At 54.6% G+C, this 20,823-nt stretch overlaps 10 protein-coding genes across 10 annotated transcripts; 2 read left to right on the plus strand and 8 right to left on the minus strand.

Moving 5' to 3' along the window:
* Window positions 1-155: 155 nt before the first annotated feature.
* On the plus strand, window positions 156-3,259 carry CLUP02_14951 (Spc97/Spc98 family protein; the record flags this gene model as incomplete). The annotated part of the gene is made up of 3 exons (XM_049293876.1): window positions 156-687; window positions 753-2,716; window positions 2,798-3,259. The coding sequence occupies 3 exons, from the start codon at window positions 156-158 to the stop codon at window positions 3,257-3,259; spliced, it is 2,958 nt and encodes a 985-aa protein (XP_049151022.1).
* A 614-nt stretch (window positions 3,260-3,873) lies between these two features.
* On the minus strand, window positions 3,874-4,458 carry CLUP02_14952 (uncharacterized protein; the record flags this gene model as incomplete). Its single annotated transcript, XM_049293877.1, has 1 exon — window positions 3,874-4,458. The coding sequence occupies one exon, from the start codon at window positions 4,456-4,458 to the stop codon at window positions 3,874-3,876; it is 585 nt and encodes a 194-aa protein (XP_049151023.1).
* Window positions 4,459-4,524: 66 nt separating this feature from the next.
* CLUP02_14953 (uncharacterized protein) lies at window positions 4,525-5,909 on the minus strand (the record flags this gene model as incomplete). Its single annotated transcript, XM_049293878.1, has 9 exons — window positions 4,525-4,588; window positions 4,632-4,772; window positions 4,875-4,967; window positions 5,037-5,088; window positions 5,136-5,347; window positions 5,393-5,450; window positions 5,563-5,688; window positions 5,746-5,781; window positions 5,837-5,909. The coding sequence occupies 9 exons, from the start codon at window positions 5,907-5,909 to the stop codon at window positions 4,525-4,527; spliced, it is 855 nt and encodes a 284-aa protein (XP_049151024.1).
* A 1,065-nt stretch (window positions 5,910-6,974) lies between these two features.
* CLUP02_14954 (UMTA methyltransferase) lies at window positions 6,975-8,504 on the minus strand (the record flags this gene model as incomplete). The annotated part of the gene is made up of 6 exons (XM_049293879.1): window positions 6,975-7,007; window positions 7,188-7,257; window positions 7,339-7,432; window positions 7,486-7,644; window positions 7,925-8,045; window positions 8,364-8,504. 6 exons carry the CDS (start codon window positions 8,502-8,504, stop codon window positions 6,975-6,977), a joined length of 618 nt encoding a protein of 205 aa, XP_049151025.1.
* Window positions 8,505-10,871: 2,367 nt separating this feature from the next.
* On the minus strand, window positions 10,872-11,234 carry CLUP02_14956 (uncharacterized protein; the record flags this gene model as incomplete). Its single annotated transcript, XM_049293880.1, has 1 exon — window positions 10,872-11,234. One exon carries the CDS (start codon window positions 11,232-11,234, stop codon window positions 10,872-10,874), a length of 363 nt encoding a protein of 120 aa, XP_049151026.1.
* A 1,126-nt stretch (window positions 11,235-12,360) lies between these two features.
* CLUP02_14957 (uncharacterized protein) lies at window positions 12,361-12,752 on the minus strand (the record flags this gene model as incomplete). Its single annotated transcript, XM_049293881.1, has 2 exons — window positions 12,361-12,582; window positions 12,633-12,752. The coding sequence occupies 2 exons, from the start codon at window positions 12,750-12,752 to the stop codon at window positions 12,361-12,363; spliced, it is 342 nt and encodes a 113-aa protein (XP_049151027.1).
* A 1,739-nt stretch (window positions 12,753-14,491) lies between these two features.
* CLUP02_14958 (phosphatidylinositol 3) lies at window positions 14,492-17,469 on the minus strand (the record flags this gene model as incomplete). The annotated part of the gene is made up of 5 exons (XM_049293882.1): window positions 14,492-15,428; window positions 15,526-16,308; window positions 16,360-17,061; window positions 17,141-17,246; window positions 17,319-17,469. 5 exons carry the CDS (start codon window positions 17,467-17,469, stop codon window positions 14,492-14,494), a joined length of 2,679 nt encoding a protein of 892 aa, XP_049151028.1.
* A 383-nt stretch (window positions 17,470-17,852) lies between these two features.
* CLUP02_14959 (uncharacterized protein) lies at window positions 17,853-18,312 on the minus strand (the record flags this gene model as incomplete). The annotated part of the gene is made up of 3 exons (XM_049293883.1): window positions 17,853-17,949; window positions 18,018-18,154; window positions 18,220-18,312. The coding sequence occupies 3 exons, from the start codon at window positions 18,310-18,312 to the stop codon at window positions 17,853-17,855; spliced, it is 327 nt and encodes a 108-aa protein (XP_049151029.1).
* Window positions 18,313-19,159: 847 nt separating this feature from the next.
* On the plus strand, window positions 19,160-19,678 carry CLUP02_14960 (uncharacterized protein; the record flags this gene model as incomplete). Its single annotated transcript, XM_049293884.1, has 1 exon — window positions 19,160-19,678. One exon carries the CDS (start codon window positions 19,160-19,162, stop codon window positions 19,676-19,678), a length of 519 nt encoding a protein of 172 aa, XP_049151030.1.
* Window positions 19,679-19,912: 234 nt separating this feature from the next.
* CLUP02_14961 (uncharacterized protein) lies at window positions 19,913-20,392 on the minus strand (the record flags this gene model as incomplete). The annotated part of the gene is made up of 1 exon (XM_049293885.1): window positions 19,913-20,392. One exon carries the CDS (start codon window positions 20,390-20,392, stop codon window positions 19,913-19,915), a length of 480 nt encoding a protein of 159 aa, XP_049151031.1.
* Between the last annotated feature and the right edge of the window lie 431 nt (window positions 20,393-20,823).

The raw sequence follows: 20,823 nt of genomic DNA on the forward strand, positions 1-20,823 counted from the left end.
AGAGACAAGGACCACAAACCACAAGACCAAGCAACGAATACCTCAAAACCACCACCAATCCCCTCCAACCATCACAGCAGAGTCGGCGTCTTGCCATACGAACAACACCAATACCCCTCCAAGACGCCTCCTACACTTCAGATGCAGTCGGCGACATGTCGTCTGGCACCACCAGGGTCTCAACCCATGAGCGGCGCGCAAACGGCTCGGCCGCCGGCGTTGACCAGGACCGACCTTCACGAACGGCACGCATGAACGCAGCAGGCGCAGCGGCGAGCGGCACGGGCACAGGTAGCGGGCAGACGAGCTTCAAGAGCGAGCGCAGCGAGAGGAGCGATGCGCGACAACGAGAGAGGGAACGAGAGCGGCCGCGGGAGCGCGAGCGTGAGCGTGAACGAGAGCGGGACCACCACCAGCAGCGCGAGAGGGAGGAGAGAGAGGCGTCACCTGGAGGCAATGCGCACAAGAGATCTGCGTCAGGGAATCCCAGAGCTACGAGCAGGATGCACGACGACAGGCGTGTGGAGGAGAGGCGGACAGAGAGGACATATGTGACGGAGCGCGAGACCATGACGCAGCGGACGAGGAGCCCAGTGAGGGGTGGAGGCGATAAGGGGAAGAACGGCGAGGCCAAGTCGCGGGCGGCTGAGGCGAAGCCCAAGGAGGCCAAGGTTGACACTCCGCAAGGTTAGTGAATGCGATTGCATTGGTGTTGGGAGTAACTCCGGCCGTCTAACTAAACGGCTCTGCAGCACCTTGGAACCCAGAGGCGACTCTATTACCTCACACATCGGCTCCCCTGGCCTGTCGAATATCCATACCGCCGTTGGCGGCACAGGCGCCGCAGCCTCAACAGCCGAAACCACTAAACGAGCTATCTCTCGAGGCGCAAGAGGCGGTGATGTTGGAGGATCTCCTCTTCGTCTTCATGGGCTACGAGGGGCAGTATATCCGCTTCGCAAAGACTTATAATCCGCACGAGGAGAGGGACCGGCTGTCGGGGCCCACGTTCAGGATACTGCCAGGCCTGGATCCTAGTTTGCTGGACCTGACACTGTCGATGCTGAAGATGGCAACATATTATTCAGCCCTCGAAATGTTCGTCGATGTGCAGAGTAGAGAGGAATTCGGCGCCGTCAATCACGCTCTTTGCGCCTCCATCAGCAAATTCTTGCACGACTACCTCATTATGATCGCGCAGCTGGAGACACAGTTCCTGACCAACGAGACTTTTACTCTACACGTTTTAAACATCCATACCTTACCGACGAGCAAGATGATGTCGCATCTATACTCTCTAGCACAAGATCTGCTCAAAAGGAATGCGCTTCTAGACGACGATGACGAAGAAGAAAGCGATAGCGCAGACGACTTTGAGAATATTCTCGAGTCGCTGCGGGAGGGCGGCGACCTAGTCCCGGGCTCGGGCAAGAAGATTTGCAAAGGCGGCGTCGTGTTGGGTCTCATCACAAAGAGGCTCGAGTCCATGTCCGGAGACCCGGCTGCGCGCGCGCTGTTGACGTCGCTGCTGCGCGATGCTAGTAAACCTTACATGGTGATGCTCAACGAGTGGCTACACCACGGCAGCATCAACGACGCGCACGCCGAGTTTCTAGTCAAGGAGCAAAAGAGCATTCGGAGAGAACGGCTGGAGCAGGACTACACGGACGAGTATTGGGAGCGACGGTACACGATCCGGGAACACGATATTCCCCCTCAACTGGAAGGTGTCAAGGACAAGGTACTATTGGCGGGCAAGTATCTCAACGTCGTCAGAGAATGCGGCGGCGTGGACGTGAGCAAGGTCGTTCAGGACGTGCCCACATCGTTTGACGACAGCCGCTTCCTGGAGAACGTCAACAATGCGTACGCGCACGCCAACGAGTCCCTCATGCAGCTGCTGCTCACGACGCACTCGCTTCCCATTAGGCTGCGGTCGCTTAAGCACTACTTCTTCCTGGACCCGTCCGACTACTTTTCCTACTTCCTCGAGCTCGGCACGTCCGAGCTGCGGAAGCCTGTCAAGTCCGTTAACACCGGCAAACTGCAGTCCCTGCTCGACCTGGTGCTGCGCCAGCCGGGCAGCGTCGTCTCGCTGGACCCTTTCAAGGAGGACGTCAAGGTGGAGATGAACGAGATCACGCTCGTCAAATCCCTGCAGCGGGTCGTCAACATCACGGGCATCGAGCAGGGCGAGACGCTGCAGCCGCTCGCGAACCAGCAACCCATCGAGAACGACAAGAACGCCATCGGCTTCACGTCGCTCCAGCTGGACTACACGGTGCCCTTCCCCGTCTCCCTCGTCATCAGCCGCAAGACCGTGTGGCGGTACCAGGCGCTGTTCCGATACCTCTTGTCGCTGCGCTACCTCGAGTCCCAGCTCTCGACGACGTGGTACTCGCAGACCTCAGGCCTGACGTGGTCGCACAAGAGCTCCTCGCGCGGCCTCGAGATCTGGAAGCGCCGCGTGTGGACGCTGCGCGCGCGCATGCTCGTCTTTGTGCAGCAGCTGCTGTACTTTTGCACGGCCGAGGTTATTGAGCCCAACTGGGCAAAGTTCATGTCCCGGCTTAAAGTCGGCGAGGAGGGCCAGGAGGCGACGGCGGCGGGGGGCACGACGCCTACGCGGACGGTAGACGAGTTGATGCAGGATCATGTGGATTTCTTGGATACGTGCTTGAAGGAGTGTATGCTCACCAACAGCAAGCTTCTCAGGGTACGTCTTTTCTCCTTCTCACTACCACCCTCGATGTCGTTCATAGTACAGTTCCCAGCTAACGTGCAAACCCTCGGCCAGATCCACTCCAAACTCATGCAAACCTGCACAGTCTTTGCAACCTACTCCAACTGGCTCTCCCGCGAGCTAGAAAAGGCCGACCCGGACCTCTCCGGCGCCACGCGCCCGCCCAACATGACGGCAGACCAATGGCGCGCCTTCCAAGCCGTCAGGACGCAGAAGCCCTCGTCCGGGCCGGGCGCGGGCGGCAACACCTCGCACAACGAATTGAGTTCATCGGCGGGGGCCGGTGGCGGCAGTGGCAGCGCCGCGGAGCAAGAAGCCCGCGTGAGCAACCTCTTTGAGATTATGAAGAAGTGGGAGGGCAACTTCAGCAGGCACCTGCAGATCCTGCTCGACGCGCTGAACCACTACGCCGCGACGGAGACGGTCGTCCTGCTGAGTCTCTGCGCGAGGTTGAGCACCGCGAACCAGGGGACCGAGTATGCGGGGTTGAGGAACGAGGACGATAGCGTCGCGTGAGAAGAAAACATACCCTCTGCCCCCCTAAAAAAAACGTCTTTTTTATGTTTCAAAAGAAAGAGAGAGATTCATGGCATGGCGTATGGCTTTGCGGGCGTTTTTTTCGCGGCGTTATAATGGAGATGGGTAGACTGGCGGGTTGTCTAGTAGCTTCAACTATTGCAAAAAGCTTGAATGAGAGAGAGAGAGAGTGTGTGTGTGTGTGAGGCAGAAAGAGTGTGAGACCGAGACGATGAGAGAGCAAGGGCCAGCTCATTCAGAGGGGGTTGAGCTCCTCAAAACCTATGCTGAACAGATACCAATACCATAGATTAAGCAATGTGCATCTTATTGCCAAGCGCAAGTACTGACCATTGTCTGAGCTCCCACCCAGACTCCCATCGCGCATACACTTAGTGGAGCTTTTTGTGTCGTGATATTCGTACAGTGTGACATTATTCTATTCGTCTCAGTATCGTTCAAGAGAAGAGATGTCTCGTCTCCCCAGGCGTGCCCTTCTTTGTCGCCATAATTCCGTTTTTGGGTATACAGATGTGATACACGATTGTTGTTGGTACAGATTGGTACAGCTTTTTAGAGCAACATGGCTCGGGACCTTAAGATCTCTTTCTCCTCTAATCCTTCTTAAGGGCCTCCTTGACGAGCTCAGCAACACGCTTCTTCTCGACCTCGAGGTCCTTGTCCCCAGTCGCCTTGTTGATGAGCTTCATGACCTCTCCAAGCCCACTCTTGCCCGCTGCGACGGAGTCCTCGATGGCCTTCTGGATGAGAACGCGGACGTCGGCCTCGGTGACGGTGACGACGCCGCTGCTGGCAATGTACTCGGCCATAACCTTGGCCTGGGTGTCCTCCTTCTCAGCGAGGTCGTCGCGACCGGCGTCACGGAACTGCTTGGCGGCGTCCTGGGTGGCGCGCTGCGTCTTGCGGAGGAGGGCGACGAGCTGGGCGTCCGTCGCAATGGGGGAGTCTGTCTTGGCGGCGTTGTTGGTGGCGGAGAGGACGGAGCGGAGGACCGACAGACGGGGCGCGTCCTTTGCGCGCATGGCGGTCTTAAGGTCGGTCTTGAGAGTGGCCAGGAGCTTGGGCTGGGCCGGAGCGGCATCGGAGTAGCAACGCATCGTCGTCCGGAGGGGGTGGACGCGGCCCGGCACCATTGGCCGGAGGGCTTGGGCGAGGCGGACTGAGGTTCGGGAGGCCATTGTGGACGGAGGAAGGTCGTTCGTTTGCCTGAGCTTGGATTTTCGAGGGGGAGCGGCGGTCGTTCCTCAATTGATCGGTCTTTGTATCGTTCTGACTGTAATGGGGTAGTGGTACAATGCGATCGACAAGCTGTTGTTGGTCTGTCAGTTGCAGTCATGCAGAAAAAAGTTACTGCTGGGAGCTCTCAAAATGCATAAATGTTCGGGACAGCTTCTCATTGGCTAGCAACGGCTGGTTGTTCTGGCCAGGTCCACGGCAGCAGGAATATCCCCGGATCCTCTCCTCCACAGGTGGCGCGAAGTGGCACCAGTGTCTGGGAGTAGCGTCCGTGAGGATGTATTGGCGGGGGGGCGTTGAATAAAAAAGTGTTTGATATATTGGACACACTATTGGCAGTAGTTTCCTCGCATTCTACCCTTTGAGGGTGCCATCTTGGTTGAAGATTGCAGATGCCAGATTGACAGGTACATGGAGGCCTGATGGTTCGGATGACACAATCAGCCGCACACTTTATGCGTTCAGGGAATCTCGCGGATATTTCAACTTCCAAGTCATTGATGCGCGCATAACTTGGGACACGCGTTCCGTCGATGGGCGTGTTGGTGATAATTCGCGGATCAGTTGGAGCTCTTGTGAAAGAATGTGAAGACTATGCAAACCCTGAGGCCCAAATCACCTGATGTGCCGAAGATCAGGGGAGCTGCAGGAAACAAGGGTCGGGGCATCCGCGAAAGGTTCCCGATATCACATCCACCGGGTGTTCCGGGTTCGAAGCTCCAGCAGCTGCCACCTATGTCGATTTGGCCCCGGTAGACAATCTGCCAGCCAAGCTGAAGGGGGTTGTGCGTCCATCGGATCGATTTGCATAGAAACTTTGACCGTTGCATGCTTCATCATCGCGGCAGCTTCAGTTGATGTCCCTGGCATTGTGACATTCCAGGGGCAGTGTCGGTATCCGTATCCGAACTTTGCAGCTTGCCCCAGCGGCTATCTACTCGGTCAAGAAGGAATCGTCAGCCGAAATGTCTGTGCCCCTGATCATGCTAGGGAGGAAGTTTCCGAAGCCGGGGAACCTAGATGGCGCAAGGGCTCTGAGCACTCACCGGCGTGGAACTTGGCTTGAATGCGGGCGTGGATGCTGGCGCGGAACTTGTGAGGTGCGGAGGCGGCAAATGTGGCATGGCGCCAGCAAATTATCTCATCTTCAGATGAAAGTGGATTCCGATTGCCTCTTTGTCAAGAACGTCAGAGTCAAGCCACGACCCGACCGTCCATTCCGCTCTGACATGGGTTCGATGTGCCCAGCTCTGGCGGTGTTGTAACTTGTGTATGTGCATGTGTGTGAGAGAGAGAGAGATTGTGCAGGCTCAATGTGACGTGAGTTGTTCGTCTGCAGTCCACCTCGGTCCTCACCGAGAACCCGAGGAGACGGTAGCGAGTAAAAAACCATGCAGACCTCTTGCGTTCCTGGCAAGGCCTGGCGTCTTGCCTCCCTCCATTCTAACCCAACATGGAACAGATAAAGCAACAGCAGCGGATAACATGGTAAGGTACAGAGAAGGTAGAAGAACAAGAACTCGTGCCATCCTCCCCCCTTGAGCCTTCCCGTCCGCTTCTTCCACCTTCAAGACGTCTCTTCCGAATCCATCACTGTGGGGGGATTCCTCGCCTTCCCTTGCCTTACCTTACCTTACCATACGTTCACACCACCTCAGGCAACCTGCGTCCAAAATGTACAGTACTTATCTGTGTCAAAAGTTGGTAAGTAGGTACCTTGCCGTGAACATGGGCATTGGAAGCCGCCGGCCTTGTTCCGGATTTCTTCCTTCCCACCACCATCCAATAAGGCACTTACTTACCTTAGCTTCCGCCGCTCTCCACATGCGCCTCACTCTCTTTCAACTACACGTCTATCCCCTTCGGCTTCAACATATAGACACTATCTCCTCAAAGCATATCCTCTTCAATGTCTGTCTTGTATGAAGTACTTCTTATCCCGAAACAGGAATAACAACATCCTCAGTGATCATCAGCACCCATTTCCGTTCTCTACTCACTCTGTTTGCAATTGTCGTTCGGTCATCGACAACTAGTCTCCCCTTGACACTTGCGTCTCTTTTCGATAACAACAAGCAGTCGGCAATCGAGTCAAGTCCACGTTCTTTCCAAAGCGACAAAAAGCTTGCTCGCCGTACATCACCTGTCTGATGCCACACCGTCGATGACTGCCTTTTGAAAATCAGCAACGATACGAGTACGGAAAGGGCAGCTTTAACTGGGCTCTCACAACTCCGTCATACAATCGCCAACGCCGAAGATCGTACAGCAAAAAAGCACTGCAGTAGCGAATTAATCAAATAGGATTGCGAGCTAGACAAGGGGTATTTGCTGTCGTCACATCGTCACCATCGTAATCCAGGTCCAAAAGAAAAGGCCCATCAAGTCCTGGCTGGGAAACAACGCTCTACGCCACCATACAAAACTCGCTCTGAAAAGCAGCATCGTCATATGGCCCTCATCTGCTCGTCTCAACGACGAGCCTTTCGTCCTATACAAACGTACCTTGAGGGCCCATATGTCAGTACTCGAAAGAAATTGGGCGGCTGGACAAGTTGGGAGTCACTTACATTGGGAAATACGCCTAGGAAGAGCCGCCGAGAGTGGCTCGAATGTTAGTAGGCATTCCCACTCGAAAAAAAGATGATTGTTTTGGGGGCAGGGAACTCACCCTGAACGCCGGGTTATCAGCCTCGCTCCTTGCTTGAGCTACCAACACTTGGAACTCTTGAGACGTCATTCTGCAGTGCCACAGTCAGTTCACATCGATCCGAACTCGGCGTTAAAGGCTGCAAACAATGGGAAAAGGGAGACTCCCTTACCCTCGGAACTCTGTCATGGGATACATCGCCAGTGACGCAAGCATCCTCCTCACATTTTCTCTATTAGCCACACCGATTTGGTGCTGCCTCGGGTCTAGTCGAAAATCAGGTCAAAGTTTCTGCACTTCGGTTTCGAGGTTTTCATACCATTTGACCAACCGCAAGTCGGGAGAGGGATCATTTGGGTTTCCACCGAGTCGAATCCAGCACTTTGCATCCAACTTTGCATCTGCATTGGCGCCCTGGGGTCTTTGTACGGTTGCATACTATCCAGGTATCGCCTCGACCACCTACGAAGGGCGTGATCTGGCACAGCAGGCAATCAATGCAAGGTCCAATCTCTAGAAGGGGATCCGACCTACTTTGAGTCAACGTTCCGTTGTCTGACTGCGCGTTAAAGTATATCTCCACCATTTGACACCAACCGCCTGGTCGAAGTACGCGATGGATGTCTCGAAGGTAATCCCGCCATCGATTCGAGTGGATACCGCCTGCCATCATCTGGCTATGTACGAGGTCGAAATGATTTGATGGAAAGGTGAACCTAGGCCAAGTCAGCTGAGTCAGGAGCACTTCAGGGTCCAACCTGCGGCTGAAGCTCGCCTGGAAATGTACCTGCTATTGAGGTCATCGACTTGCAGATTCAAGTTCGTCGGCGTCTGGCTTTCGTCGGGCCAGATGTGTGGGCAGATATCGATGGCTACTACCTATCGGACAAAATCAGCACTGCTAACGCGGCGGCACCCGAAGCGGCGAGGCGATCAATCCGTTCCTGTCACTCGTCATCATGATCATGATATGGATGAGGAAAAGAGAATTGTAGTCCTCTTAACCAGAAAGCATAGAGTTTTCTGCACATAGACAAGCGCAGAAGAGGGAGACAATAGCCCGTCGCGTTGGCGATGGATGCAAACGACTGGCTGATCCGGTCATCCCACGACGTCCAGCAAAACGCGCCAAAGGCATGGATACCGACTATCGCACAGTCGCGAAAGGAATGGGATTTGAGTGCGTACAGCACGTACCTCGCAGTTTGGGTGTTGTTGTGCAACGTCGATAGCCCAGTCGCCGGCTCCGAAGCCGCATTCAAGAACTCGCCGGGGCCTGGTGATCGGTGGAAAAAGGAGGCGATTTTCGAATACTATGGATAGTACAACGTGCATCATTTGCAAGCGTTCAACTTCATCCTACAACCGGGTTGGAAAAATACACTCAGCAAGACGTGGTGTGTTTAGGGGCGGCATGTCTCCTACCTCGTCTATCGGCGCGAAGTATGCTCCATTGTCAACTGCGTATCGTTGGTATTCTCTACCTTGGTACGTGATGGTTTCCAGGAAGGCGTTATCCAACGGAACTGTCTGTGGATCACTGGGAGTGGTTTAGCGATCAAAGGAATCCTTCGCAAGAGGAGACGAGTTTCAGCAATACCTTGCCATGTCGACAACCACAATGGAAGAATTCTTCTTACGAACAGGTTCGACTAGACTGAGTTTCTTTCGTCCAAAGTCTGCCTTTAGAATTCGATATTGGGATGAACTAGAGCTTGTATGTGGTGGTTACGTTGCTCCGACGAGGCGATGTTCCTAGGGATCCAGGACGGGATGGAAGGCAAGGACTAGTTCTCAAGCACTGCCCACAAACGAAACCCGAAAGTCCGTCAAAGGAGCCATATCCGGATCACAGGGGTTTTCACGAAGGCGGCAGTCGTGTCTAATAGACATAAAATTAACTGCCTACTATGTCGGAGGTGGGGACATTGGTCAAGTCAAAAGGTACTCGACATTGGCCGGCCTTTGCTTTCTACACCCCACGACGTCGCTGTCGATCTTGGGTTAGTACACCACGACCTACACTGGAAAAGTTGGGAGCCTGTTCGGTACCCTTTGGTACGCGGTGCGGTGCGGACGAGGCAGTCTTCGGGTGACATGGATATGTCCTCTGCTGTTATTGCTGGCCCCGAACCCCCCTGTACACACGAAAATTCGAGAATGGAGCCGGCAGACAACCAAGACGTGCTAATCCCAGGTCACTGAGTGGCATAGGGCGGGTGTGGCAGCGGGTCCCAACCCATCCTGGCAACTTGGACACCGCTTTTACCAGTTGCCAGATCCATGGATCCCGTTAACCGTAGCTTACCTTTCAGAGGCTGTTCCGGAAGCCAGGTAGACGGTCGTCTTTCTGAACGACCTGGTCGTTGTCTAGCGGGACGCACCATCACAGACCAACATCCCACAAGGCTGCGAAAGGGTTGAATTGGCTTCTGGATTTACCCAGGACGATGAGTTTTTTGAGCTTCTTTGAACGGCTCACCGCCGCCACCCCGGAGTCGGGCGAAGACACCGATGCTTGCTGCTACAATCAGAGCACCCACACCCACGACGAAGCCTAGTGGTGGATGTTGTCTTGAGACCAACTGCATGGCCCGAGTCCTGGGCCCAACACACGAATTCCTGTTGTAACCCTCCAGCCAGTGCCCAGGCTATGGGAAGCTCTTCAGCAAACACGGCTCTCCATTCCTTGTTTCCTGATCAACCCCTCCCCCCTACCTCACTATGAAAAGGAGCGTTGCTCAAAGGAGGGGTTACATAGTCGATCCGCTCCCATCGCGCGCGGAGCTTTACTCAAATTCCAGCGGCTCCCATGTCCCAAGGATCCGGTCGTTGGCTTGAACATGAAGACATGGCAGCTACAGGTGGTGGGAGGACGAGCTAGAGCAGCGTTGCACAACTCCCGATAGGATATAGAGCTGGACTAGGGATTACGCCGGCGCCACTCCTGCTGTCTCTCGCGATAACCCGCGGTTTCCACTTGCTGAGATTTCCCGAGAACGCGGACTTGGATCCATCTCGGTGTCGTTAGGCTCATTCGCGACTCGTACGGCCCGGGGACGAATAGAAGAAGGGAGACCAAGAGCACACAGTTGCAGCTCGATGGCTACCTCGTCCAAGCTAAATCATCTCGTACGACAAGAAGACGGGAAAAACTGTTATGCTGCTTTACCTGCCTGGCATTAAGCAGGCCAGGGTCATATGCAGCCAGGCAGTGACCAAAGGCGGAGTTCATGGTCTGATCCTCACACATTAAGCAGACAATCATCTGCACTGATGCCAGCAAAGTGAGACCCGCGCCATGCCCGTATCTCACGACAACGGCCAGAGAGGGGACACGGGCGCCTCAGACAGAAACATCGATCTTTACTTTGCCCAGCACGCATGCCTGCTTCTTGCGACCTCAGGCCTCCACCACACCACCTCCCCAAGACCATGATGGTAATAATTCGGTCGGATGGCGGTACAATATGCACGGAACAGGCAACGGTCTGCAAAATATAGGTAGGGGCATGGCTTTTTGCTGGTGGGTTGTGTTACTGCGCGTCTTGACACATTGGCGTATTCGGGTACGTGCTGATGAAGGTTTAATCATCACACACCCTCTCTCGGTTCCTTTCCTTTAATATCTCATCCCTTCTGACCCTGAACTAATTGTTTGGCAGGCGTGTTGCACTTTTGGCAGCAGAGCTCACGGAGCTTAGGCTAACAATGTTTCCTGGGCGGGGGTGATTTTGATGAAGGTTGGAAGAAGAAATTGCCTGGGCCAATTCGACGAACGAACCCCTCGGCGGGCCGCTCTGCAGGTTTGAAACTAACAGAGAGGAGAGCCTGGCCTGGCTGACCAGGTAGCTGCTGGCTCGGACAGTGGAGTTTCGGGAGAGGGCGCGATGACGCGAGCCACAAAACTCTCCTGGTTCCAGCTATTTGGGAACCGAGGAGCGAGGGTCGACAACCCTTCCTTGTCGGGGGAGACCACATCCTGGTGCTTGGGAGCACAATGCCTGTCCACAGCGGCCACGTACTCGCTGCACTCTGCAACCCTTGCACCAACGGGTTCAGATGCATTGCATGGCGGACGGGTAAAAAGCAAAGGGAGAGACTCTTTGAGACGACGACATACTGTGGTTGTGCTGGGCGCTAGGCAACTCACCACGGCCCTAATCGTTCATTTTGTTGACGTCAAAACGAATGGTAAGACAGAAGTGTCCGGCCTCGATACAGACATGCCCGAGCTACGTGACCATGTCACAGCTGTGCGAGAGGCTGTGGGCAAGTATAGGGACGATGGAGTTGCCGAGCATGTTGCGCGGATGGCCCGGAGGCGACCCCGAGGACGGCAGACGATGTCATTACAATAAGCAAGACCGGTTATAAGGCGGCTCCCAATACATCGTAACGGCCGGGATGCCGCGCGACAAGCAATTGGCAAATTGACGCTTATGGCTTGCTAGGTAGCCAAAGATCTACCTAGCAAGTGGCCACGGTATTCTATGTATTCAGAGCAGGGCTGCGATCCATAACTCGGCAACTCGAACGAAATAGGTTCCCTGCGCATGCTTTTACCGAGCAGCTACCCAGAAAGAGGTAGCTGTTGTTCTTCGACTGACGCAAGACACTCCTCTGCATCGTAGATTCAGGCAAGAAATTAGCCTGTCAGAGACAATGCACGTCAGAGGGGAGCATTTGACCCATCGCTCAATACCTAGGTTGCTCCTGTGTGTAATAATCCCTCCAGCCACTCAACTTGGACGATTCTGATGAAAACAAGCAGGTGTCTGGAGAGGAAATCGAAAGCAGCGTGACTTGGCGGCCGTTGACCGCGACCTCTCGCCTGCACAGTTGCGGACCATGCATCTGCATATCCATACATACATAATATTCCACAACTCTCTTTACCCGACATGATAGAAATTTGGCTTGTGGCCTGCTTCTCTTTCCTTCGTCCAACGGCTTTTCTTCTCCCCATGCAGAGAGGGGGGAGATGAGTTGGCTGTCGATGAGGAGCCACATTCATTCCCGCGAGCAGGGAACCCTAGTCGACAAGCACCCTGCTTGTTCCTCCGTCTTCATTTTCCTCTCGAACAGAACCGTACTCTCGGGTTCCAATAGGACGGGATGCTGGGGCATATCGTCCCCCTTATCGATGCCAACCGGCCCCCTACGACCCCTGTCTTGCTGACGGGACCGCAGCTTACGGACTAATACCATGACACTGCGATACAAAGATACCCAGCTGAGCTCCCCCTATTGTTGAATCCTGGATGACGAGCGGCGTTGCCTGCCATCTACGATCCAATCGTCTGGCAATGGCCCCCGGTTCTACGGAGAGCATATCCAAGGACCAGGTTTCTGTCGTTTCACCAGGACGGGGGAACAATGCTTCTAGAAGACCATGGTGTTGCGAGCTGACTTTCTGAAAAGGCATGGAGCGCGGTGCCGGTCCTGCGAGCCGGCGAGTCTTACCTCCCGACCTCTCTTTTCCGGGTATTCGTAGGAAGGAAATGAAAGGTGCGGCTGCGGCTGTGGCTGCGACTGCGGCTTTACTGCGGCCACGGGCACATGAATCGACTTTTCCTCTTTCATCTCTTCTGCCATCTACCGACGATGCGGAATTTGGACGTAATACCGACGCCCACCCCTCCTATAATATTATTCTTGCGTGCACAGATCACGGGCTGGGCGGTACCCTGGCACACTCACACACATTCACACGCACGCACACACATACCTACCGTGTATTGTGTACAGTCCTCCAGGCCAGCAATGACGAAGGGAAGCGGCCGCGCCGCTACCGCCCTCTTCGTTCTCTGTGAAACGCGACTTGGGATCACAACTGATGACCGATGGATGACAATCTCGAGAGGATTCGAATACCTACCTTTGGCAAGCTTCAAAGAGCATTGACAGCAAAAGACAACCGGCGCAACTCGTCGAGAACGGACCGTCATCGTCCCAACGGTCTGACTAGGCCTCCTGTTGTGTGACTTGAGCAGTCACTTTCTATTCTGGTGGCACAATGCATTATCTCTTTTCGTCCTCGTCCTGCAAAATGTGTCATTACAAGGTGTCTCGCGGCCTTTGGCCGTGCTGTGAACACCTGGGCTTTCTATGGGTAAGTCCTCTCTGTATTTTTGCTTCTTTCTCCCTTCTTTCTTTGGTACTCCGTACCATGTTTGGAATTACGAGAACACGCCGGTTGGTGCATAAGCCCCCTCACCCATCCCCTGAACCGGATGGGCGCGCGAAAAGGTACAGATATGTAGGTCCAAGGTGACAAGGCCAAGTTGGAAATCCTTGCCTGATTCAACCCAGGAAAAAAGGGACTTTTTTTCCTAGTTGCCGAAAAAGGTCATTTGCATGCGCGCCCTGTTATTTTTTTCTTTCCTTAATCCTCTTTCCAACCTCCCGCAAAAAGGAAAACAGGACCAACAGTAATAGCACATGTAGGTACGGATGCAACTGTTACGGTATGAATCCCCCCTTCTCTCTCTCCCCCCCTCACTTCACGGCCCATTCCTAGCCTCCCCTATTCTTTGCTTTTCCTTCGTCTTCTTCTCACATCTGCGCTTATCCCTTCAACCCTTGTTCATCTCACGATGTCCTTCGAGAGTCCTGTCTCCTCTTCTGACCATGGGTCTGACTCTGCGGCCTGTTGGGACCCACGTCTCTCCTCGCGTGGTTGTGTGATACTGTGTAGTGTGTTCGTGTTGTCATCATATGTCTCTCTCATCATGTCTCTGGCTGTTGTCCGCCGTCCGGTTTCGTGTTGTCTGTCTTTGCGACCAAAGGTCTCTCTTTCTCCCTCCCTCTCTCTCGTATGTGCCCAGCCACGCCAAGTCAAGGGACGAATGCACAAGAAACGCCACCAAATGCCATGTGTATCATGATTTCTCTTCTCTTCTCTTCTGTGCTGACGCGCTGAAGGGCGGGATCGGAGGAAGGAAGAGGAGGAGGGGGGGGGGGGGGGGTGTTAGTCAACTATTCTAGACACACGATCCGAAATTTGAACCCAACAAACTCCTCCCCTGGCTCCCCTTAGTTCGTACTCGGTGGTAATAACCGCCCCAAAGCAAGCAAGTGGGAATAAAACAAAAAAAGAAGGAGGAAGAGAGAGGGGGAAAACACCGCTTTCTCGACTCCTCCTCCTTCTCCTCCTCTCTCTCCACCCCGGGACCCCTTCCCTAGCATGGGACAACCGCAGGCGGAGCAAGAGAAAAAAGGAACCCCACCAACCGATAACCCAGCTCCAACTCCTCTCCAACTCCGTGCCGCCCCCCCGTAATGTTTTGCTCGATGCAGGCCCCCCCGAGTGGATGGGTGGATCACCAGCAGGTGAAAACCGGGTTCCTGGCTTTCACCGGCTCCAGCCTCTCCACAATAACCTTGCGTTGGTTGCCCTCCATGCCCTCGGCGGCCGCATAGCCTAGGTCGCCCTCCTCGACGTCGTCGTCTTCGTCATACTCTTCCATGCTCCGGCGCGAGCCATACAGGTGCTGCGCGATGCTGCCGCTGTTGCGCCGTCCAGCTGCTGTTGCGAAAGAGTATCGTCTTTGCTGCTGCTGCTGCTGCTGGGACTGCTGACGAGCGGGAGAATACATGTTGAGGGCGCGCGTGCCGTGGTAGCTCTCTCGGTGCGGTTGTCCCGAGAACCTGGGCCGTTGCGAAGCCGCGTCCTTGTTACCTAGCGGTGCAGACGAGGCCAGTATACCCGAACCGCTCATGGACATCTCGTCCGGTGATTGGGCTCCTTCGCCCGTCGGGCTGAGAGCCAGCTCAAACCTGCCCGGATGAGGCATGTCGGCCGGGGGACTAGCGAAGCCGAGCAGGTCCTCGTCCACGCGGTGGGTAGGTGCAGCAGACGTGTTGGCCTGGCCAATGTCGCCCTCGTCAATGGAGCGTCGGAGCTCTGCCTCGCGCATCATCTCGGCGGACGTGACCCGCATGGGCACTGCAACTGGCACGTCGACAAGATCGTCCCAAACGCAGACCTTGGCGCGCCGGGTGAGTTCCAAAGGACCGTGATCCGGTGTCTTGAGCGTCTCTACCACGTTCCATGCCTGGCCCTTCATGACTGCGATCTGCCGAGCAAACATCTTTTCCTGAAAGTCGGGATCCAGTTGGAACACTTTTCGCAACGCCAATTGTGTCTGACTCCACCAGTGCGTTGAGGTCAGGAGGGGGAGGAAGTGATCTCGCGTCTTCTGCGAGAACGGCCGTCCAATCAGATCGACGGGAAGGAACAGCCAGCCAAAGGGGAAGCTGGATGATATGGGCGGTTAGCATTCCTTTTCGCGCGCATCGCTATTCATGTGGAACAAATTGAAGGGAAATTTTGGACCATCAAAGTGACACGTACCTTCGCCATGCATCGGGATGTTTCCAGGGCCAGGAGAGGGAGTTGTCGATAGCACCAATCGTTATCTTAGGATCTTGTGCGCTTGGATTGGGACTGGATGCCTTCATCGGCTGCTGCGTCCTGTACGGGTATGAGGAGCGGCTTTCTGCTGCTGGTCGCTGGTTCAAATCTACCGGGCGAGGTCCGCTCTCTTCCGACGAAGCGGTTTCTGTGTTCATTTGAAGCGGCTCTGACACGATCGACACTTGCTGTGTGCTCCAGTCCACTTTGATCATCCAGTTATCCAGGCCGCGGTCAGTGTTACGCATCATGTAATCAAGAATTACCAGTTTCTCGAGCTCCTCACGGAATGACTGCTTCAAGCCTTCGGTCCACACAAAATTGTCGGGACCTGGGGGTAGCCGTTCCCGGCTGCCTTCATCGTCGCTCTCAATGTCATCCAAGGCTGCCGCACTGCTCGGCCGGCAATTGTCTGCCCACCTTCTCCTACGCTTGCGATGTGGATCGTTGGTTCTGAAGCCGGACCAGTACTGGTCAGGCCATGGGTGTTCTCTGAGGAACACATTGGCGTCTTTGAAACCTTTCAGGAAGACCTGAAAGCTCCCGGGTTTTTCTGGAAATGGCTTTTGCTTTCTGTAGAAACTGCGACGGTCCCAGAACGGATAGTGGAAGGATTTTGAAGATAACCAGACGACATCCGTGTAAGGCACCATATGGGTGCGCAGTTGGCAATCTAACGTGTATGCCGCCGCTTCGCTGACGTATGAAAGGTTGGGGATCAGACTACGATACGATTAGCCATGGAGCTTTCGGAGTTGCTGTATAGTATCATACCATGCTCGCCCAAAGCAACAAGGAAACAAGTTGCGATGGATCCATTTGTTCCACTTGGGATTGCCAGCCGCGTACGGCTCCTCGTCCTTAGGCTTGAAGACACCCACGACTTTGCCCTCCGTATTCCGGGCAAAGTAGCTGCCGGAGCTTCCCTGTGCGATCATTCGAGGATGCGTGCCCTGAAGAATAGCCTGCCTGACACTGCCCACGATCTGTTCGAACTGCAACTTGGACATGACATCTTGCGGCGCCGCCAGGCCTTCAGGAGTAATGGGTCGGACGCCCTCGGGAGCTTGGAACACTGAATGATGGATCTCTAAATGCTCATCATCTCCCGTCTTGCCGCGCCCCTTTGTGCGCTTGAACCGGCTAGCGATCTCATCGGCCCATCGTTCTAATCGAGCATTGATAGCCTTTATGTCTACACCAGAGTTGCTGCCGCCGCGACGGCGATTCTTAGGTCTGGAAGGGCCGGCTATCGCTGGTTTGGGGGTGGTCATGCCCGAACGGGGCCGCGGTTGCGTGATGGGTGCGAAGCGAGGGGCCGAGGCCGGCTGGAGGGAGGCATATGACTGGGTGAGAGGGTCGTCGTCTTCGGAGTCGGAGGAGAGTGCATCGGCTTGAGCTAGGCGCTCGTAGCCCGTCGTGGGGGGTCGAGAGCGAGGCATCGTGGCTTTGGGGGCGCCAGGGATGAGGGACCGTCTCGGCGAGGAAAGGGCGAGGTAATTATCGAGCAAAGGCAGGGCCGGAAGTCAGAGCCATGTGGATTGGCTTGCAGGACTTTGGATGAAAACTCGCGATCGAGAAGGCTTGTATGCTGGTTGATCGGCTGTATCTCCGTTTGAATGCGATAATCGTGCTAGCGAAGAGAATGCGGAATCCTTGGCCTAAGGATGGATGGAGGAAGCCACGAAGTCAAACCCTCAGCAGGGAGAAAACAGGGGGAAAAAAAGGATAACACTGTAGAAACAAATGTGGCTTCAAGGAGACAACAGGCAGCAAGTTGGCGATGAAAGCAAAAGAGGGAAGTAGAATGGTAGGGCTGTAGTGGTGCTCGTGGTGTGGTGGTAGGCACAGAGCAATTTGTCGGCGAGTCGCGTCGTCGAGCATGTGTCGTTAGGAACCCGTGGTTTCGGCGGATCGCGATGCTGTCATTGGGGTGCAACCGGCGCTGCTGTCACCCTGGTACCTTTTCGCAGGTACCTTACCTTGCTGCTCCAAAAGCTTGCTTAAAGTTCTAGAGCGCCTGAGGTGCACCGAGGCCGCCAGTTCTAGACGTTCATAGCGGTTTAGCACTGGGCAGTCGGCCCCTTGCCTCCGCGCTTCCCCGTGCTAGTGCTTGGGCCGGTGATTGGGGTACACGGAACGGACGCAGTGTTTACCCGATTCAAGTACATAGTAGACTTAGGTAATATGGACGTCAAGTAAAGAGTACCTTCAAGGCAACTTCGCCAACTTCGCTTGGAAGGTACGGATACTATCCTCTCTTTTGATTAGCAGAGATAAATGATCAGGTATCGAAGTACCAGAAAGCTGCAAGGGACTTCGAGGAAGGAAATTCTCATGTCTTCTAGATCACCTCTTCTTTTACTGCTGTCAGCAAATGTGTGCCGTTCCAGGTCAGCTGATACCAGGCCGGACACTTGTCAAACGTTTACCAAAGCCAATGAGATGGGGAGACCCAAGTCTGAGAGCGGCAGTGCCAGCGTTTGCCTAGGTAGGTATCATTCTGAAGTGAGACACAGGCGGCCAGGCCACTTTTGGACGTCTTCACATCGAACTTGTCGCAATAAGCCTAAGAAGAATGAACGCTCGTCGATATGGTCTCTCTGGAAGGTGAGAGATATTCAACCAGCTCACACGATGTGGTTGGCAAAGGAGATACTCCCAAACTCCGTTGTTCGCCAGCTTTGCTAGCCTGCATATCTCGATCGGGCCAGCTGTGGATGGCATTTTGATCAATAGTGTCAAATACCCATCTTCGTTCTAATAGGCATTAACGGCTTTGCATGCAACCAGACATGCCGCGGAAGATGGACAGAAGCCGTCGACTGCACACCCACAAGGACTGTCGGCCTTTCCTAGTCAAGTGGCCAAGCTACTGGTAGTCTTGCTCCTCTGTCGAATGAGATGCCACGGCTGTCACCCCAGAATCCCCCAAACTCTCGGGTCACAGCCATGGACCCCACCCACACTGCACGTCGTTGTCCTCCTCCTCCCCCTCGTTGAGTGCTCCCCTCCATGAATTGGTTCGATTCATCACCCGACCTTTCGATTCTGACTTGATCGTCCCGGGTCAAGGTTCCGTTTGCATTGCGTAGGTAGCATTGTACGGATACGACCGGACCAATCCAGTCCCAACGCCTTTCTCGATCCCCCGCGTCTTGTAAGTTTCTAATGGTGACTGATCAAACCTGGGTAGTCCCCCCTTGCAGAGTGACAGATCCTCGTCACCGTTTGCTTGCGGGTTTGAACGACTGAAGCGCGCCGTCTAACCCGAATAATCTTCATACGTCAAGCCTCCCGGTGTGTTGCGAGATCCCGATCAGGTCAAATCATCAGCTACGACGCCCGGCGCACATCTTTTGATCACCTCGTGATTTGCTCTCCTCTACTGGCCTAGTTACTTACCTTACACGGAAGTGGGAATTCTTTATCAAGTCTTGAGCCCGCTCCACCCTTTTGCCTCCCCAATTTCTTCCTACACAGCAGCTCAGGTTACATTCCCACATGTGACTTCTTGCATCAAATCATCTGCGCCAACATCCATCATCATATCTTTGTGTCAAATTTCCGATTGATGAATATGGCCTCCCAATTCGAAACGATTGCCAAACTTCGTTCGGTAACGTCGAGCCCCTTCCCTCCCGAATCAGATGCTTTCCGCGGCCGCAAGAGGCACCGCAGCCTCACGAGATGTGACCTAGAAGCCAGGCACTACAGCGGAACGGGCGAGTCCAGCACGCTCCGGGGTCGACCCCGTCGTCGATCCACCTCGCCGACGCCGGTATCATCCAGAGCGTCTTCGCGAGCCGGAGCCGGAGCCGCCCGCGGCGGCGGCATGACGAGTACGACGGACGTATCTCCCATGAGGAAGCGTCTCCTCCGCGTCGTGCTGCTGGAGCGCCGACGAAGCCAGAGCCCCTCTCGGTCTAGGTCGCCTGACCGCAAGCAGGCCCCACCCCGACGCCGACACAGGACTCGGAGCCGGAGCCGAACGCATCTTACCAAGGACATGTTCCAGCCGAAGGATCAGCTGCCTCGGCTTTTACTTGGAGAGCAGGCACATAAGAAGGTGGATACATCGGTTCAAGCCTGATTGTCAGCTGATCTGGGCAGCACGCGAACATGAAAGGAAAGCCCGAAATGGTCTAAACAAGGACGAGAGGAAGGAAACAACATATCTACAACGCCAATCATGCAACCGCTCACATGGGATTATGCGGTGTGCTACCAAGTCATATCCTTGGTATGCTGGCTCTAGTCGTTTAGTCGTTCGGAGTTTTTGAGCACGCCGATGAGACTTTGCCACGAAGAAAATGTCTCGGACACCTCAGATCAACGCAAGACAACCATCGAGGCATCCAGGGCCACGGCGAAAATCAGCCCGGTTGGGTGGGTTGAAAGAATGGGTGTGGAAGTCCAGTATCTTATGGGCCATGGTCCGGCTGGTAGTGGGGTGAGAGCGGTCTAAATTGGCTTGTACTGAACCTAAGGTGGTGGGCAATGCTTGGAACCAGTGAGTAGGGAGTACACGTGTAAGAGACCTCAGGTCAAAGATGGGCCGGGATGTGTTATTTTGGGGCGCACTCGAGGCAACACTGCCGAAAGATCCAGAGATTGAGAGTTGAGTAATAGCCAGTTTCTCAGACTGAGAGAGGAGGCGGTGACGCTTATGGCTCAGGTGGTGTTGATGAATACGAAGAAGAGTGTCAAATGTATTATTCCCACCGGTAGATTCGGGTGACACTATGTATAGGAAGGCGGGCGGGTAGGTTTGGTAAACAGGATATGCCTGATTAGGAACATCCATGATGATGCTAAGGTAGGTAAGGTACAGACAAATGACAAGAAAGAAAGAAAAAAAAAGTTGTTTGGTCAAGTGATCATCCACCCTTTCACAGGCTGCCTCTGGGGAACCACCCGGACGCCCTGTCGAGGTGTACCTAAGACCTACACAGTAAGTGGTGTATGTAAGAGAGGGTAGGTGAGGTACCTGGTGGTGGAAAAGGCTTGGGCCGAGATGGGAGAGAGTGGGGCGTTCAGATGGTAAAGGGTGGCCACGTGAGGATGCGAACTTTCCAGGTAGCTAATCGGAAATCGGGAATCAACGGGTCTCCACTGCAGCTGCCCCGCTGCAAGAGGCGGAGGGAACTCAGGGAGTGACCTCAGCTGCAAGAAGGCTGCAGCCAACTGCTGCACCACATTCCATGTGCCGCGCCTACCTTCACTTTTTTTTCTACC

This window comes from Colletotrichum lupini, chromosome 8 (genome assembly GCF_023278565.1).
Source record: "Colletotrichum lupini chromosome 8, complete sequence".
NCBI classification, from domain to species: domain Eukaryota; kingdom Fungi; phylum Ascomycota; class Sordariomycetes; order Glomerellales; family Glomerellaceae; genus Colletotrichum; species Colletotrichum lupini.